Source organism: Periplaneta americana, chromosome 13 (genome assembly GCF_040183065.1).
Source record: "Periplaneta americana isolate PAMFEO1 chromosome 13, P.americana_PAMFEO1_priV1, whole genome shotgun sequence".
NCBI lineage: Eukaryota > Metazoa > Arthropoda > Insecta > Blattodea > Blattidae > Periplaneta > Periplaneta americana.
This window is the reverse complement of record NC_091129.1, coordinates 154516397-154536809: the sequence shown is the minus strand read 5'-3', so window position 1 is coordinate 154536809 and position 20413 is coordinate 154516397. Positions and strand designations below refer to the sequence as shown.

At 36.4% G+C, this 20413-nt stretch overlaps 1 protein-coding gene across 8 annotated transcripts in view; it reads left to right on the top strand.

The window, feature by feature from the left end:
- The window catches only part of LOC138712568 (cubilin), a 909639-nt gene that overhangs the window by 852800 nt on the left and 36426 nt on the right, over window positions 1-20413 (top strand). For all 8 annotated transcript variants that reach the window (XR_011335744.1, XR_011335745.1, XM_069844493.1 and 5 more), the window contains 5 exons: window positions 515-711; window positions 6020-6248; window positions 9222-9442; window positions 14909-15091; window positions 15291-15420. Coding sequence is in view for 6 of the 8 variants with exons in the window: in XM_069844493.1 (XP_069700594.1) it covers window positions 515-711; window positions 6020-6248; window positions 9222-9442; window positions 14909-15091; window positions 15291-15420 (960 nt within the window). In the remaining 2 variants the exon portion in view is untranslated. The remainder of the gene's footprint in view (window positions 1-514; window positions 712-6019; window positions 6249-9221; window positions 9443-14908; window positions 15092-15290; window positions 15421-20413) is intronic.

Below are 20413 nucleotides of genomic sequence, written 5' to 3'. Positions count from 1 at the left end.
CAAGACTGTCAATGCATAGCTTAAGACATATAGAATGTACATAGAGAGTTATATGAAGAGTCCACTGCAAGAATGATGGATGTCACTTTCTTGTCGAAAATGAACCAAGACTGTCAATGCATAGCTTAAGACATATAGAATGTACATACAGAGTTACATGGCATTAACACTGATAGTCATTGTCCAGTATTGATCGGAAAATCACAGTTAAGCCTTGAGCGCTAAGCATTTCAAACTTTCAATTGCTTCTTCTGCAAAATGTATTCCAAATGACATCCATCATTCTTGCAGTGGAGTCTTCATATGGCATTAACTCTGCTAATCATTGTCCAGTAATGATCGGAAAATCACAGTTAAGCTTTGAGCGCTAAGCATTTCAAACTTTCAATTGCTTCTCCTGCAAAATGTATTCCAAATGACATCCATCATTCTTGCAGTGGACTCTTCAATTTTAACACTTCGAAAGCTTTTGAAAAGTTTTATATTTAGTCTTGATTCTTCTTTCATATTTCAGCTGTCCAGATGGTTATTTGAAAATCTACCTAAAAGGTCAGGAGACAACAGACTCTTACGATAAATTTGACCACGAAATGTGTGGTGAAAAGAAACAACCATTTGTAGTGGTGTCAGATGGACCTCGACTTGTCATGGTGTTCAGCAGTGGGGAACTTCAGGGACGAGGTTTCAAGGCAAATTACACCTTTGAAACAGGTATGTTATCATTAATTATTTGAACAGTGAAGTGCTTTGCTTACTTATGCACAGACTTGCACTCTTGCTTGTGGCTACAGAATTTGTGTGATATTTCAGTTAATTAGGATCATAAATTACTTCTAAGCTCGCAGAAAACACCTAAAAGTGTGTGAAGTCTTAAAAATGAAAAGCACGACCATTCAGTAATAATGAAAATTAAGATAGATAATTGCTTAATTGCCAAAAAGTGAATAGTACATATTAAAATCATCAAATAACAATATTTACAAGTTTATGTATGCCCTTCAAAATTATTTACATTTGTTTTAAGTGAAACATTGTAAGAACTTGGATGTTTTCTTGTAAGGGAATTAAAATATTTCCTGAAACAAGCTTGTAGGCTACGTACATTATTTTATTTAACTTTTGGGATCTTAATGTAGTAAAACTTGGATGCTAGCATGAGATCACTAGCTGTGTTCCAGTTCATATCGTTACATGTGTAATATTCCTTCATTAAATACTGTATTTGAAATTCTTGGTATATCTGAGACAGATCATAAGCGTATTACTTGTTGGAAATAATAATGTAATGTTAAATCGTAGAATGAAATAAGAGTTACATGTAATTGTTGTAAAAACAAAAGAGGGCTTGTGTTTAAAAAGATAATTGCTTTTAGTGTGTTCTGGTAATATAAAATAGAGTTTCCTGTAATACATTGTATCATTACTCGGATGCAATACTGCATCCTGTGGCCATGAGACCATGAATTGGCGTGTTTGAAAACTATTTCTTTCTATCCTGGATATTTTTCAGACAGTGCGATTTTGCTAAGTGAAGATACTGAGTGGCAAACTTCCAAGAATGAAGAAAATCATTACACTATGTAACACAGTTTTTGTTCATGGATAATGAATGACATTTCGTAACTGCTTATGCTAAAAACTATCTAACAAACTTACGATTCGCTGATGATGTGATCCTATTCAGTAAAACTCCAGGAGAATTACAAACAATGCTCGAACAACTACATGAACAAAGCAAAAAAGCCGGTCTCACACTAAACAAAACAAAAACCAAACTAATGTCAAATGGTCCACAAACAGCCATACTAATAGATGGAGAGACACTAGCATATGTGAACGAATATACATATCTGGGGCAACTGATTTCATTTCAAGACAAAATGGAAAAGGAGCTGAGATGGAGAATCTGCCTAGCCTGGAAAGCATTCTGGGGCCTCAAGTTCATACTCCTAGACAGAAAGATAAGCCAGAAAATAAAATTTCACACCCTACAAACATGTGTACATCCTGTGCTATTATACGGATGTCAAACATGGTCGCTAAGATCACAGCAAAAGAACAAACTTCAAATATGACAACGTAAAATGCAGCGCAAAATCTTAGGAATATCGCTGCGAGACAGGATACCAAACACCACAATCCAACAACTAGCACAGACAACAGACGTCGCACAAACTGCCACACAAAGCAAATGGAAGTGGGGAGGACACATTGCCAGACTACAAGACAACAGATGGACCTACAAAAGTACTGTTTGGGACACATGGATTGGGTAAAGGACGCAAGGCAGACCAAGACGCAGATGGGAGGACATCATCAAAGATCACGCAGGGCACCAATGGACACGGATAGCAAGGGACAGAGAAGAGTGGATTAGATTAGATTAGATTAGATTAGATTAGATTAGATCGCTAGGCAGACAACTGAGCAACGACTGGAACAGCAACATGCAAGCATCATTGTTTGAGGGAAGTTTAATAAGAGAGCAGTGAAAAGTGTAGTGTCAAACAACATTATACCTAACGAACAGCATTGAACCTAACATGGAGTATCTCGCCAAGTTAGGAAAACTGAGCTACCCAAGGGTAGAAGGCCTTTGCCCTTCATGGGACATATTGGGCTATTCCATTTCATTTCATTTCATATGCCTAAAAAGTGTAGAAGGTTTGTATCATTCACCTCAAATTTTGGTTTTGTAACCAGGAGAATGATATTTTTTAAATTTACTTAATTCGACTTTAAAATTGGCCACAAATGTAACAAAATCCACCTTTTGGATGCATATATAATAGCCTCCTGATGCGATGTCTTAAATATGCAGAAATGTATAGGCTACACTGGGTAGTTTATATTAATTAACAGATTTGAAGTTAGTTCTAGTATGCCTCGCACTGGATCTGTCTTAAATGTAATAAAAATATGACCTATAAGAAATTAAACCAAAAGTAGGTATAAACGTATCTAAAAAAATCAATGACCTGGTCATAAAACTAAAGTTCGTTGGGAATAATTAAAATTATCTACACTTTTCAGATATAATCAATTAGGACTTTATATTTAAAACCCAGGAACAAACAAAAAGTTAAAATTTGTTGCATACTCGTAGTGTTATCCAAGTGACAATTGATGGTCTCTTACCACACATCCCTTTTTGGAGAAAATATAGAAGAATGAATGGAAACTTCTACTCTACCCTATTAGAGTCGCGATTTGTCTTAATCGGGCTAACCATCTCTTTAGTTTTGTAAAACATAAGATGTAAGGCTTCTACTTCGAATTTAACATAGATGAACAACAGGATATGTGTTATTGCACATGAAATGTCAGACTCGAATTCTACAAAAAATAGTATTTTTGAACTCCAGGGAATGTAACAAAAATCTCTTGATCCTGTAAAATTAGAGGATGTTGTTGTTGTTGTTTTCTAATGCCAGGCATTTGACATTAAAATCATATGACCTCTTGCACTCCAATATTTTTCAAAGATAGAATTAGAGGATGTTAAAATGCATCTCTTATAACGATTTTCCTCTTTCTTTGATATCGATATTGACATGCTTGTGTAAAATAATATCTTTTCTGTAATTGAAGTAAATTTCAAGCAGTGGCGTAGCCAGCAGGTGGGCCAGGTGGTCCCAGGTCTACCCAAAAAATACACGAAATTTTGCGCTTTTTTAATGGAAAATACTCAACATTAAAACTAAACCATGGATCCAGAGCAATAGTTACAGTCGATAGCATTAAGGTAAGAAGTAAAAAATGCGTTCATTTCTTCAAGAGCCAATTTAACTGTGGTGGGCCTGAAAAATTGTCGGGCAGCGACAAAAAAGAAGGAAGCTGTGGAGGCTACTGAATTGTTATATCAGCTAGAAACATTTGACACCTTGTTTTATTTGGTCTTTTGAAGAGGTGGAGAAGTTCAAATATCTTGGAGCAACAGTAACAAATATAAATGATACCCAGGAGAAAATTAAACACAGAATAAATATGGGAAATGCGTGTTATTATTCGGTTGAGAAGCTTTTATCATCCAGTCTGCTGTCAAAAAATCTGAAAGTTAGAATTTATAAAACAGTTATATTACCGATTGTTCTTTATGGTTGTGAAACTTGGACTCTCACTTTGAGAGAGGAACATAGGTTAAGGATGTTTGAGAATAAGTTGCTAAGGAAAAATTTGGGGCTAAGAGGGATGACATTACAGGAGAATGGAGAAAGTTACACAACACAGAACTGCACGCATTGTATTCTTCACCTGACATAATTAGGAACATTAAATCCAGACGTTTTAGATGGGCAGGGCATGTAGCACATATGGGCGAATCCAGAAATGCATATAGAGTGTTAGTTGGGAGACCGGAGGGAAAAAGACCTTTAGGGAGGCCGAGACGTAGATGGGAAGATAATATTAAAATGGATTTGAGGGAGGTGGGATATGATGGTAGAGAATGGATTAATCTGGCTCAGGGTAGGGACCAATGGCAGGCTTATGTGAGGGAGGCAATGAACCTCCGGGTTCCTTAAAAGCCAGTAAGTAAGTATTTTATTTGGCATGTTTGGACGGTATTCTTGCTCTTGCAAATTCATTATCGGAAGCACCTCAATCTCCAAAAATGGATATTAGTGAATGTTCGTCCTTCATTAAGGCAATGATATAAAACTTTTCAAAGCTCTGAAACGAAGAAAAAATTCGACAATCATGCCAAGTACAAGGCTTTGTAATCTAGCAATTCTATCCATTGAGAGGGAGAAAAGTTGGGATTTGTTGAAGAATCCATCATCAGCGATCGACAGATACGTTGCTAGGAAATCTCAACAGCTCCAGTTCACCTTATGAAGCGTTTGTATAGATATGCCTTGCATGATTGTTTATCATAATTTTGCATGTTATTAAATAACACTTCCGAGAATGAGTTTCATGAGAGTTGATGGCAGCGGCATTGTCAGGAGATGGTTCAGGTACTTTCTAAACTGTGCATATCTGGCCCACCCAAAATAATTAGCCTGGCTACGCCACTGATTTCAAGTGTATTTTGACAATTTGGAGCATTCTGTTAGTCCATTTTGAATCTTGCGTACACTACTTTTAACACTTGAATATAAGTAATTGATTAACTAGCGGACATACTCGTGTTAATTATGTAAGTCTGTGCGGCTTACAGCTGTTTCAGTGCTTCATCACACCATCTTCAGAGCCTACTAGATCTCGGTGTCATCTCGAACTTCTCTGCCTGTTGTGTGGGTGCGTTTGATTGTTGAAAAATGGAGTCAAATAGTGTGTGTGTACTGAAATTGATCTGTGTATTGAGAATTTGATCAGACATGCAGATCATTCCAAACACGCTACAAAGAACTGAAATTGATCTGTGTATTGAGAATTTGATCAGACATGCAGATCATTCCAAACACGCTACAAAGAACACATTAAAGCAATAACCAGAGGACACAATACATCTACATACGCCGATCACATAACCAATGCTAACCATACATACAATAACATAAATGCGGACATGGAAGTCCTACACATACAACCCAAGAACCAAAAACTCAACACACTAGAACAATATTAAATACGAGTATACAGACACACTAAAACACACCCTGATCAAATTCTCAACACACAGATCAATTTCAGAATATACACACTATTTGACACAACTCTTCACCACACGAACGCACCCACACAACAGGCAGGGAAGTTGAGATAGCGCCAAGATCTAGTAGGCTCTGAGGATGGTGTGATGAAGCACCGAAACAGCTGTAAGCCGCACCAACTTACTTAATTAACACGAGTAAGTCCGCTAGTTGACCAATTACTTACATTCTGTTAGATTTTGAATACTGAGGATTTATTTTGACTATTCTTAACAGACAGTCATTATCAAATAGTTATAATTTCTTATAAAAACTGGAGTTTGATATGTATAAGTAACTGTTGATGATACTTGGAATCCTCTGCAGACCTGTCCCACAATGCAACGCAGCACATTGTAACATGTCTCCTTTGTGTGTACCAGAATATCGCATTCCTGGCACTGCAGCACCTGATGGCACCTGCAATTTCACTTACCGGAGTGGAAGTAGAAAGAAAGGAGAATTTAATTCACCACGTTATCCCTCCAACTACCCCAGTGAAACCAACTGCACATACCTCTTTGTGCCGACACCCAATGAACAGGTCACACTTGTGTTCGACCATTTCAAAGTCAGAGCAGATAATGCAAATAGCACGTTTGGCTCATATGGGTAAGTATTTCCTGATGTGTGTGCGTATTATGTAAGAGGTTTTAATTTAATAAATATGATAATTGATTGACTTTACATAACCTTATGAAGTGCATTTAAGTACAGTGAAACCCTGATAAGACGCTGTTCAAGGAACCGGGTGTAAACCGCGTATTAACCGGGACTGTGTATTAGGTGGGTATACTAATTTTGACTTACATACAGTATCTATTAGCATTTTTCTTTATTGAAATACATGATTCATGAAAGGTAATATAGCATTACTCCATTATGTAATTACTGTACTGCATGTCAAAGACATTTACAATATGTACTGTACTTAATTCTTTCGGGAAAAAAAAGCCATTTATAGTTGTTTGCCATGTGCGTGTTCTCCAAGTCCTCATGTTTACCACACTTCAGTTCCTGCGATTATATATTCCCGAAGACGTCGCAACTGTAGTGATTGAGTCGCGATTTTTTATTATCGTTCTTAATATCGATGATGGGATTCCTAATGCATCAGAGAGTTGTTTCTGAGTAAGAGTACTGTTCTCATCGTACTTTCGTAAGATTTCCAAATTTTCCGACACAGAAAGCGCTTTTCGTTTAACACTCATTGTAATCACATTCACAGACACTTCAATACTCTAAAGGACAACAAACTTCCCTGCCCAGCAAAAATTTCCAGAATTTTATTACGGCCAAGTGAGGAATGTTGTTTGAGAGAGAGGGTTAGCAAGAGGGTGAGGTATTGTAACTGTATGTAGGCTTTAACCACGCAGATAAGGAGTCGAATAAGAAAGCGTAACAAGAGGATGGGGTATACTAAGGTATGAAGTATGAAAGTTTAAATGCGCAGGTAAAGGGCCGAATACCAATACTTTTCAGGTTAATGGCACCAGTGAGCTCAATGACCAAGATGTTTCATTGCTGTTACAATACATTGCTGAAAATTACATCGAAAATATTCCACAAAAACAGCGTATTATGCGGGACTTGAGCGCAACAAACGGGGTATTTTATAAAGGCGTTATATATGAATGTGCAGGGACCGGACAAAAAAAGCATATTACACGGGATAGCGTAATAACCAGGCGCGTCTTATCGAGGTTTTACTGTACATTAGTTTCGATTTTGTGTACTGTAGCATAAAAATGTTTTAATCATGTAATGAATTCAAATCCAAGAAAGCTATGTAAATATTATTATTTATTTATTTATTATCAGGTTTTAAAATGTCCTAAGACATCTTCCTATACCCATTTTCAGGATACTATAGCCTTTTTTTATTCTTCTTTATTCTCCCATGCCCCAGCTTCCAATCCCCTTTCTCTCACTGTTCTAATTATTCCTTCTTCAATGCCAGTTTTGGTCTTCCCTTCTTCCTTTTTTCCGTTGGAATCCACTCATACGCCTTCTTCGGCAATTTATCTTCTTCATATGACCAAACCATCTTAATTATTGTTTTGTTTTAACATAGTTTTCAAGCGATCCTTGCACTTTCATTTTTTCTCTTATAACATTATTTCTAATTTTGTCCTTTCTTGGTACTCTTGCAGATCTCGGCCACAAGTCCACCTCTGTAGAATGTAGTTTTGCTACTGCCGTTGACTTCAAATGCCGTGTTTCTGAGGCATATGATATTGTGCCTTTAAGGCACGCACTACTGAAATTTCTAAAATCCACAATTTTTTAGCTAGAGAGTTGAAATTTTTACTGAATATGCATATCAATATCATAATCACATATTGTAAATTTCAACCTTTTCTCATAAACACTTAAAAAAAAATTAGACTTTTTTTATAGTGAAAATCCTATTTCTAAAAGAATTATTATTTTTTTAATATGTTGTTGTTTTCTAATGCCAGGCGTTTGACAATAAAGTCGTTTGACCTCTTGCACTCCAATATTTTTCAAAGATATTATCATGGTCAGCCACTGAAGCACAGATTTTGAGGTGTTCCGAATCCATCTCTTGGTTTGAGTTGCACAATGGGCAGTTAGGGAACTGATATATTCCAATTCTATGCAGGTGTTTGGCCAAACAATCATGGCCTGTTGCCAATCTAAATGCAGCTACAGACGATTTTCGTGGTAAATCGGGAATTAACTGTGGATTTTGATGCAGAGAGTTCCATTTTTTCCCTTGAATTTAAATATAATTTCCTCTATAACCTTAACATAGCCTGTCTCAAATGTTATATGTGACCCATTGCGCGAAAAGGAATCTAAAGTCGTGAAAGGAAATTTTACAGGAGAACAGAATAACAAATTTGTGATGTTTTAACATATTGCACTACCTGTAGGCTTTTTTACATACTAAACTAGGTCGTAGTTTTACACAGTGCTTCTTAAACATCTAAATCTTTCTTGTAATTGAAGAGTCCACTGCAAGAATGATGGATGTCACTTTCTTGTCGAAAATGAACCAAGACTGTCAATGCATAGCTTAAGACATATAGAATGTACATACAGAGTTATATGGCATTAACACTGATAGTCATTGTACAGTAATGATCGGAAAAACACAGTTAAGCTCTGAGCGCTAAGTATTTCAAACTTTCAATTGCTTCTCCTGCAAAATGTATTCCAAATGACATCCATCATTCTTGCAGTGGACTCTTCAATTGCTAAGAAAACAAGTGAAAACTTTAATTGCATTTTTCTCGAAAAGTACATAATATAATATCAACATTCAATAAGTAGCCTAATATATTAAAGACTATAGCACCTAGAACCATGAATTTTTTTTTTTTAATGCTCAGTATTTCATCCTCTTTTCGAAAAAAAAAAAATGAAAAATCCGACTTTAAGTCCCATTTCTTGCAACTAGTCACTAGTCACATATAGTCTTTTATAAATATAGCGATTATTATTATTATTATTATTATTATTATTATTATTATTGATATTACTACTACTACTACTACTACTACTTCTTCTCATGCAGGATTTCCATTGAGTTTTTAATTCGTTTTAATTTCGCAACAGGGTTTCGATATGTCAAGAAGACTGGCTTGAAATGTACAACACGTACAAGGATGGCACGGAAAAGCTGGTCGGACGGTACTGTGGTATGACAGCACCAGGGCCCATTGAATCAAATCGAGGTGCATCCGGGGTGAAAATCATTCTGCATTCTGATCAGGAAGGAGTATTTAGTGGGTTTAAGGCTCGCTATACATTTGAAGGTGTGAAGTCCATATTTGGAGGTAATTATTACATGGTGTTTATGTGTTTATTTAAATTTTACAATTTTTTTTTTTTTGCTGCTAAGCATCATAAATATTCATGTCTTGTAAGAAATTATGAGAAGTCTATAAAAGTTATAAGCTACTGATGATGGCATTATTATTTATTCTGACACAGACTTCAATTTACAATAATGTAAATGACCACAGGAGTCCTGAAATTAAAATACATGGATATGTGGAGATAGAACATTGCAGAGGAGTATAATACTTACTTACTTACAAATGGCTTTTAAGGAATCCGAAGGTTCATTGCCGCCCTCACATAAGCCCGCCATCGGTCCCTATCCTGTGCAAGATTAATCCAGTCTCTATCATCACACCCCACCTCCCTCAAATCCATTTTAATATTATCCTCCCATCTACGTCTCGGCCTCCCTAAAGGTATAATAGGAGTATAATAATAGGTGAAATATAGATTTAAAAATCCCAACATCGGATTATATGAATTATACGAGGCGCATCCAGAAAGTAAGTTTCCCGATTTTTTCCCCTTGAAAGTAAACGTAATTAGCCGTGTCAATTGTGCATGCGTAACAGATCTATGACGTATCAATCATATGCCAGCCAGACAGGTCCCGCCTGGTGCCAGTAGCGTGGCAGCAGTGGTCCGAAATGGAAGCTCTTATTCCTTCTCCCGCCGCCTGCGAGGTTCGGTCGGCGATAAAGTTCTTTAATGCACAAATCATTGCGCCAATTGAAATTCATCGGCAGCTCTGTCAGGTCTATGGGCCGAACATCATGAGTAAGCAGATGGTGCGTCGCTGGTGTAGGCAGTTTTCCGAAGGTCGTCAAAGTGTCCATGATGAAGAGCACAGTGGGCGACCGTCCCTCATCAGTGATGATCGTGTTGAGCCGGTGCGGCAGTGCATCATGGAGAACCGTCGCTTCACGATTATGGAGCTGAGCAGCCATTTTCCGCAGATATCGCGATCCTTGTTGCATGAGATTGTCACTAAGCACCTGCTGTTCAAAAAAGTGTGTGTCAGGTGGGTGCCGAAAAACTGACACCCGAACACAAAATGCAACGTTTAGGAGCAGCACTGACATTTCTGCAACGGTATCACGATGACGGCGACGAGTTCCTCAACAGGATTGTCACGGGTAATGAGACTTGGATTTCGCACTTCACCCCGGAAACCAAGCAGCAGTCAATGCATTGGCGGCATAGTGGATCTCCGGTCAGGACGAAATTCAAACAGACGCTGTCAGTACGGAAATTGATGTGCACGGTGTTCTGGGACAGGAAGGGCATTCTGCTCATTGACTTCCTTCCAAGAGGCGAAACAGTGAACGCTGACCGTTACTGTGAAACGCTGCGAAAATTGCGACTTGCCATTCAAAACAAGAGGTGTGGAATGCTTACTGCAGGTGTTGTGCTCCTCCATGACAATGCTCGTCCAAATACGGCTCGGAATTTGGCTGGGAGTTGTTTGATCATCCACCCTACAGTCCTGATCTTGCTCCCAGTGATTTTCACGTTTTCTTGCACCTCAAGAAATTCCTGTCCTCCAGTGAGTGTTTTGGCAACGACGAAGAGCTGAAGACGTCTGTCACACGCTGGTTCCATTCACAGGTGGCAGAGTTCTACGACAGAGGGATACAAAAGTTGATCCCACGATACGACAAGTGTCTCAATTCTGATGGTGGCTATGTTGATAAATATCTGAAACATTGCTGTACCTGTTGCCAATAAATGTTTTCCTGAAAGTGTGTGTTCTTTTTTTTAAAAAATAGGGAAACTTACTTTCTGGATGCGCCTCGTATGAATTATATTAGATAAAAAAAAAATAATTCTCATCTTTCGAACCTAGATATATGCTTCATTGTTTGGCACACTCTTTTAAAACTTTCTCCATTCTCTTGTAACTCCAACCCTCTTAGCCCCAAATATTTTCCTAAGCACCTTATTCTCGAACACCCCTAACCTCTGTTCCTCTCTCAAAGTGAGAATCCAAGTTTCACAACCATACAGAACAACCGATAATGTGTATGTTTTGAAATTCAGTTGGGTATTTAAGATGTTTTGTGGATGTGTTTTTGAAATATGAAATTTACAAACACAAAACCACACCCACAGCACCTCCTAAACACTCAGCTGAATTTCAAAACATACACTCTTTTCGACACACTCATGAACACACCCTACCACAACAGGAAACAAGAAGATAACATTAGACCTCACTAGGCTTCAGAGATGAGGGACACCACCTCGAAACTAGTCAGTCACACAGTAACGAAGTTATTGTTGATCACTGAATATGCTCATTTATAAGATATTTTCATATTTGTTTACTTAATGTTAATTGTGTCGTGTGAAACTTTACATAATGGTCTTGAAACTAACTTTATTGTAATAAAAGTCACCACAAATCACCACAGTCATCTTAATCTTGTGCTGTCTAATATGATCTTAATGTACAAGATATTACCAGTAATATGTTTTTGTATAACAATTACCTGATAAACTTATACAGAGCATTCGCCTACGAGTGAGGCCAGGAAAGCGGCATGTACTGATATGCCGCTTTGTGCGCGCAGTTGTTGAGACACGCTCGACAATCAAGGACATCAAGGTCGACAAGTTATCAGTTGTGAGCCAGATGTTGCAGTATTTAACACGCACAGTGCAGTTTCTTGACACATTGCTTAAATATTCAGCGTTGTGTAAAATTTGTTAACAATGCAAAACGCAAAATTCACGCTTGAACAGAGAGTTTTTATGTATGATGCATATGTGAAAACAGTGTCATGTAGAGAGGTGCGTAGGCAATTTGAAGTGAAATATCCGGGTGCTCCAATTCAGGGTAGAGGAACTGTTAGACGTCTTGTTAACAAAATGAGGACAACAGGGTCGATAAATGCTACAATTTCTAAGCGAAAACAAAGAGTATTGACGAGAGAAAAAATTGATGAAATCATTGCATAATTTACACGCTCTCCTAATAAATCTCTAAGACGTGTTTCACAGAAAGTTAGTGTTTCAAAAACATCAGTCTTTACTGCTGCTAAACTTTTAAAATTAAAACCCTACAGAGTATACTGGGTGTTCATTTCAAAGTGTGTCATGACATCACTGTTGTTGGGTCACCGATTTGAAGCGAGTTTCAGCTTATATGTTAGAGAAGTTGCCTATTATTTAAGGCGTTCTTCAATCTGAACTTGAGAACGTGTACGGTATAACTTGAATGTTGTAGCAACAGATGGCGATCTGTACGGTCTGTGTGCTACCATAACCTCTTTCCAACTGTGTTTTGCGCCGGCAAGTCGTAAGCAGGGTATTTGTTATCATCGGTTGCATACGGTAACATTCCACAACACAAATCAAATGCTCCGTGTCCATGTTGACCGTCGAAGTTAATGTCAACAAATACGTAAGTAATCGTCTTATCCCTCTCCCCATATCCTGACAGTACGTATTTCCAAACAGTTCACATTCCTGCCACTACTAGCGTTACCGTACGTATCGGTACGTACTCTTCAGAATGAACGCCGTACTTGCTAGGCATCTTGTCCGCCTCATAGGTTATACACCTCTGCGGAAGTGTAGGAAGACTGAATTCTCTAGGCTCATTGGCTAGCCACATGACGGCATACAGCGAGCCATGACACACTTTGAACTGAACACCCAGTAGTATAGAAAGCGGAAGCTTACGGATAGACGATTCCCGCAAGTGACACCACAGGCAGGCCGCTTTCCTGGTCCCACCCATAGGCGAATGCTCTGTAGTACTGAAATGATCTTTGTAAGTTTCTGTTTGTTAATAATATAATTTTATGATATAAATACCCTACTGGAATCAGATTGATGTTACTATATATAATTTATTTAATTAAAGCTGAAAAAAAAATGAATTACCGATATTGTGCTAAAAAACCACAAAATAAATTGTAGCAGAAAGAACCAATGCTTAAAGCAAAAGTCATATTAGTTCCATGAAAACTATGCATGTTTGTTTAGACACACACATACACGCATGCACATATATGCTTCTTTTCTTGCCTCACAGCAGAAGTTACTTACGAAGTTACATGATTGATACAGTATTTCCATTTTTTTATGTGTTTCTCTATCTTTATTCAAAATATTATGATTTTTGATATTGCTTATTTTTGTCGGGAAACTTTCAGTTTCTCTTTTAGCACTGATCATCTTCATTGGAAGTGTAGGTACTGCCAGTGGCGAAGCTACGTGGAGGCAATTGATAAAGAATTATAAATAAGCCTACTAACATAAATTTCTCGACGGTAATAATTGTGATTGAGAAAATCAGCAGTTTAATACAGGATTCTTCGCTCATCGGCACATGTCAACGACAAAATCTGTTGTGCTCGGCCAGGGTGTTGGGCATCTGCAAGTGAGACAATTTCTCGCTTGCCTCTTCTGCCACTTCAACAGGCTTTGACTTTACGGCAGAGATTGGAGGTGACGGAAAAAAGCGTGAGGTTGTTTGAATTTCTAGCAACCCCCTCCATGTCGCAAGGAGGAATGTCTCACGACCATCCACAGTGACCAACAAAGAATATTCGGACTTTCTCTCGCTTGCAGTTACAGTGTTGCCAATTTATGGTAGCTAGATCTAGCTATTTTTAACTAATTTTCAGTGGCAACATAGATGAAAGTTTTGTATTGTATTATTTTTTTGTTAATTTAGCGAGTTTTTAAAGCCTTCTTAGCGACAGGAATAAAAATTTTCTCCATTGATAGCATGTTTATAGTGAATTTTTACTGCTGTTTAAGGACTTTATCATAAACACTGTTGGCAACGCTGCTTTAGTGGGAAATGCTCCTTTTGATTTAGTCTGCGCAAAAGTTACTCAAGAGCATTTTTGTTGTTAGAATTAAGCGTGAGTTTACTAGATTGTGCCCGAAATAATGAGAGAGTGAAGATCATTTTTGTATTATTTGTGAGAATTAGGTGTATTTGTCCCTTCAAAGACTTTTAGATTATATTGACCTGGAAAGTGTATATGTGGAAGTGTTCAAATTAGTTCGTTGGTTTTTAACGTTTCCTGTGACCACAGTCTTCTGAAAGGAGTATGAGTACTTTGAAAAGAATAAAAACATACTTGCGTAATACTATGACCAATGAAAGACTCAGCTGTCTTAGTACCATTGCCATTGAGAAAAAGCTGATGAAAGAACTGACGAGTGACCAGATGTTCAAGGATCGTGTCATTGACAATTTTGCCACCAAGAAAACTCGCCGTTTGGAACTATTGTACAAAAAATTTAAGGTAAAAATTTCTGCTTACCCACTCTTTAAAAACTAGCTTCGCCACTGGGTACTGCATTGTATAATATAGCTTGGAGTCCAATATGGTACATGTATTTTTGTTTAAACTAGTGCATTAATATTTACTTAAATATTTTCGAAATACGGAATTGAAATGCACCAACTTAGTTCTTCTTATGTTCTGTTTTAGATTGTGGAAGCAATGTTAGTAGTGCAGAATCTGGAGTTATATCCAGCCCCAACTTCCCCCTTAATTATGATGGTCCAGTGCGGGGACTTGCCAGCAAAACCTGCAACTGGTATATCATAGTCCGGCCCAAACACAAAATTCTGCTCAACTTCGAGTTCTTTGCTGTTGAGGGTGAACCATCGGGTAAGTTTATTCTGTTGATGATTACCAATTTTAAAGACCGAGTGCAGTAGCATCTACATTACTCGATAATCGGAAGAAAGTCTGTAGCGGTCCAGTTGTCACGTGTTGTTAACATGTTAAGTTTTCATTGCATTGCTTTGGGAAGTCAACAAGTGGTCTATGCTTTTAGATGATTGAGGCAGTTATGCCACTGTTGCAGCACGAGGTTGTCCTGCAGCTGTTGTTAGGCTCTGGCACACGATTGATGGGCCACCCTTAGAACTGTGTGGGGAGAAGCAGCCATCTGAAAAGTGGCAGTTCCTGTCAGAAGGCAACTCTATGCGCATTAGGTAATTTAGTTATGATTGTTTCTTAGATTACAATTACCACTTCATTGGCAGAGTAATTGCTGTGATTACAATTAAGATTAATAGGTTCAAATTGGCCTAATTGTTGAGTGTTCTAAAAAATCTTAGCTTCATTTTCTTAATAATAATAATAATAATAATAATAATAATAATAATAATAATATTGATACTAATGATGAGGTTGGTGATAATAATAATAATAATAATAATAATAATAATAATAATAATAATAATAATAATAATAATAAGGTGAAACGAGCGTTGAGCGGATTCCGCCGATTTTGGAATAGACACCGACGTACTTGAACTGCCAACATAGAAAACAAAAAATCACACTCAATCGCTTTTACCTTCATCTTGACGGGATAATAAAAGCCTAAACTAACCTAACCTAACCTAACCTAAGTGCGTCGGTGTCTATTCCAAAATCGGCGGAATTTGCTCAACGCTCGTTTAACCTAATAATAATAATAATATTATTGATACTAATGATGATGTTGGTGATAATAATAATAATAATAATAATAATAATAATAATAATAATAATAATAATAATATTGATACTAATGATGATAATGATGATGTACTACCCAATGAGACATGGAATTTATTCGTTTTAGCCTCATTTTTTATATTACAGAGAATGGATTTTGCTTCTGCATTGGACTGACACCATACTTCAATTCTTTTGGTATTATATTTGCCTCTTTGTCTCATTATATGGTTCTTTTCAATATTAAATTTGGCTCCGTTGACTGGACGGTGTGACTTTTGGTGTTCCAAATAAGTACTTTGGTACGATTCTTGACATCTCTCAGTGCAATCCCTACCCGGAGATCCGATTGAGGGACTATTTTACCTCTGGAGAATTTTACACTGAGGGACTCCATGAATATAAACAGTGAAAAATATAGTGGGACTGCGTTGGTGGTAATACAGCTTATGTGGGTACCTCTTTGTTACTTGTTAGCTTAAACAACAAGTTTAAGCCCCCTCACCACGACAAGATGAGTACCCACGCGAGGGTACCTACTTGTCTGTGGTGTAATAATCATGATGAAGATCTGGAACACATACTTCTATACTGCCATCCTTAAACCACAAAAGAAGTAAATTAAAATCATCAGTACCAGTTGCAGAAGACACAGCCCTGCAGTATATCTTGACTACACCCCACCTCTGGCTACTAGCAACAGGCATCTATAATGAACATCGATCAAAATACCCCTCATTTCTCGTGAAAAACAACAACTGAATAGACTACAGTGGACTATAGTGGACTTTATGTTGTCAGCAAATAGCTGGATACATTAAGAAGATTGATCGTGTCCTAATCATCATCACCCGACATGGATTAGGTTTTCAAATCTAACGCATCACATTGATTTAATTTAATCACAATGATTAAATCCATTACTGAACAGGAAAGCTAAATAAATTATGTGAAATTCAGTGAACTCTGAATTGTGTGTTTTGTTTTGACGTAATTTTCATTTATGGATTTTGACAATTGAATTGATTGCTGACGTACTCTTAGATGCTTACATCGCAAGAACATTGGGCCTAGGAAACAAACTATTTGGGCTCCACATTATGTGAATGTTAGTCATGCAGCAGAAATGTACTGGTACCGGTACATAAAAGCGACCATTTGTTGAATTTTGACCCGAATCGAATTTAATAATATTAAATAGTGAGCAATGGTTAATAGAAATGACAGTAGTCAAAGACGATGACAGTTGAAGATATCAAACATGTGCATGTTTCTGTCATCAAACTTTGGTATATTTGATAGGAAAATTTTTCATCTCTTTTTACTTACACAAGAATCATTCTTGTAAGAAACGAATAAAATATAATCTTAAGTTTACAGATTGCTTGATTAAAAGATTAATTTAATAATAATCCCTTGCAGGTATTATATCGTCTCTCATTTGACTCATAAGCCGACTCACTGTAAACCACTCCTTATTAAACTTGAGGTTCTTTCTTTGTCATTTGTTTGTTTTAAGTAGTCTTCTCTATGTAAAATTGAATTCAATTTAAACAAAAAACACGTCAATTTAGAAACCAGGCTTAATTGCATTTTAGATTTCACCCTCCACTCCCATTTTGAAATTTCAAATGGCACCCCTAGCAGGAAAGAAATGGGGATGCTATAGGGATACTTTGAACACTACATACAAAATGTTTATACAGCCAGTGCTGACATACTGCGGAGAAATTTTAATTACTTCACCTTTCATAAACACATAGAATATGTTCAAAACCAAGCTCTCAGACTCATTACTGGTGGAATCAAAACAACTCCAATAGATTCTATGAGATTCCTCACTAATATTAACAGCATCAAAATGACAATAGAAGAAAAAGCACTGATTCAATATGAAAAACTTATCAGATTACCAGGAAACAATTGGCATTCATACAGTCCTCTCTGTAGATTGAAAACTCAAGAAAGTTTCATATCCATTGTTCAAGAATTAAAACAGAAAATCAGTATCCCGAATTTAAAAGAAAACTTACAAATTAAACCAAACCCTTTAACTCTATTAAATATAGAATATAATCTAAATTTAACAGAAGAAATACTGAAATCAGAAGTAAACACTGAAATAATGAAACAATTGTCTTTAGAGACAATTAATATTAGGTACCCTCCACAAAACTGCCTTCATTTATACACCGACGGATCCTTGATCTCCAGAGAACAAGGTGCCGGTGCAGGTGTTACGTGCTGTCTCTTCTCACTTTATAGATCTCTTGTATATGGAACAACAAGTTTTAATGGTGAAATCATTGCAATAAGTGAATGTCTCAGGAATCTTCTATGCCACATCCATAAATTTAAGAATGCAGTTATATTGTCAGACTCCAAAGCAGCTATTCTATCAATCGTCTCTAAACACGCACCTTCATCTCAAACAGCAGAAATAACTAAAATGCTCTCTCAATTAATATCACTCAATAAAAGAATTGTATTCCAATGGATACCATCCCATTGTGGAATCCTGGGAAACGAGAATGAGGATGCTTTAGCAAAGAAGGGCAGCACTGCTACTTACAGACTTGTTACTAAATCTACGTATTACTCTGTGAAGAGATTTATTAAATCTACATACTTAGACTTCAACAAACAAAATTTGATAACTCAATCCCAAGGGAAAAAATGGAACTCTCTGCATCAAAATCCACAGTTAATTCCCGATTCACCACGAAAATCGTCTGTAGCTGCATTTAGATTGGCAACAGGCCATGATTGTTTGCCAAACACCTGCATAGAATTGGAATATATCAGTCCCCTAACTGCCCATTGTGCAACTCAAACCAAGAAATGGATTCGGAACACCTCAAAATCTGTGCTTCAGTGGCTGGCCATGATAATATCTTTGAAAAATATTGGAGTGCAAGAGGTCAAATGACTTTATTGTCAAACGCCTGGCATTAGAAAACAACAACATATTTTTATACTTAAATATGAAAGAGCATTCAATTGTTTATACACCCCATTCATGTTTTTCGTATCTTTTGTTTTCTATCATTGCCTGATAACCTGGATTGTTGTTATTGGCAGAGCTGAAGAGAATAAAGCTACAAAAACTTAACTTCTCAAGAGAGAATATAAATCATACTTAATGATTAAATTTAGAAAATTACACAAAATAATCTGTGTTTTCATCCTACAATCAACTGATAATAACAAAAATACAGGTTGCTAGGCGATGATAGAAAACAAAAGATGCGAACACAAATGAATGAGGTGTATAAACAATTGAATGCTCTTTCATATTTAAGTATAAAAATATAGGGGTGCTTCAGTGGCTGACCATGACAATATCTTGGAAAAATATTGGAGTGCAAGAGGTCAAATGACTTTATTGTCAAACCCCTGGTATTAGAAAACAACAACAACATAGGAGTGCCATTTGGAATTTCAAAGTGGGAGTGGCTGGGGGTGAGGGGTGAAATCTAAAATGCAATTAAGCCTGGTTTCAGACTTCCCTCAATATCTAAATTGACGTGTTTTTTGTTTAAATTGAATTCAATTTAAATAATTAGTTATTTGGACTGGAAAGTTTTGTTATGAAAGCTCTGTATACCATATTCATCTTTATTCTGTGTGCTCTTCAGTTCGTCGTCATTTAGCTCGTGCAGAAATAAGTTGTATACCAATAAATGTAAGTACAGTAGGATCCAAAATAGTTACGAATATGCATAATAATTGTAACTTGCAGGTTAAACTTGTTACGTTAACAACTTTTATAACTTTATTACGCTAAACAATTATAGTTTCATTATTTAACAGAGTAAAGTTATAAAAGCTATTCATTTAACAAGTTTAGCAATATCATTAATGATAATATATAAGCGTTGAAAGTGTGTAACCAAGAATGAAAATCTATCTTTGAACTTTTTTTAATTGTCTACGAGACAATGTTAAAGATTTCTCTACAGGATTGGAATATCATCATCACCACACCAAACTGTCTCCTATGCCATCAGGAAATAGAGATGGATATGTATCACATAGAAGTCTGAAAAATTCTTAAGATATACGGTATCACGATCTAATATCAAAATATTGGGAAACAAGAAAGATGTTAACTTCGATGTTAAATCGAGAGCATTAGATAGTCCTATATACATATATGTTAAAGATTTGCCTTATACAGTGCTCAAATAAATTGCAAACTTATGAAGAAATTTGCAATATATTTCATTTTTGCTTAAAAAATTGTTGCATATTATTTTATTGCAGATTTATGAAGAGATTTGCAATATAGTTTATTTTTGTTTAAAAATTGTTGCATATTATTTTATTGTAGATTTATGAAGAGATTTGCAATATAGTTTATTTTTGTTTAAAAATTGTTGCATATTATTGTAGTGCAGATTTATGAAGAATTTGCAATGTAGTTTATTTTTGTTTAAAAATTGTTGCATATTATTGTATTGCAGATTTATGAAGAGATTT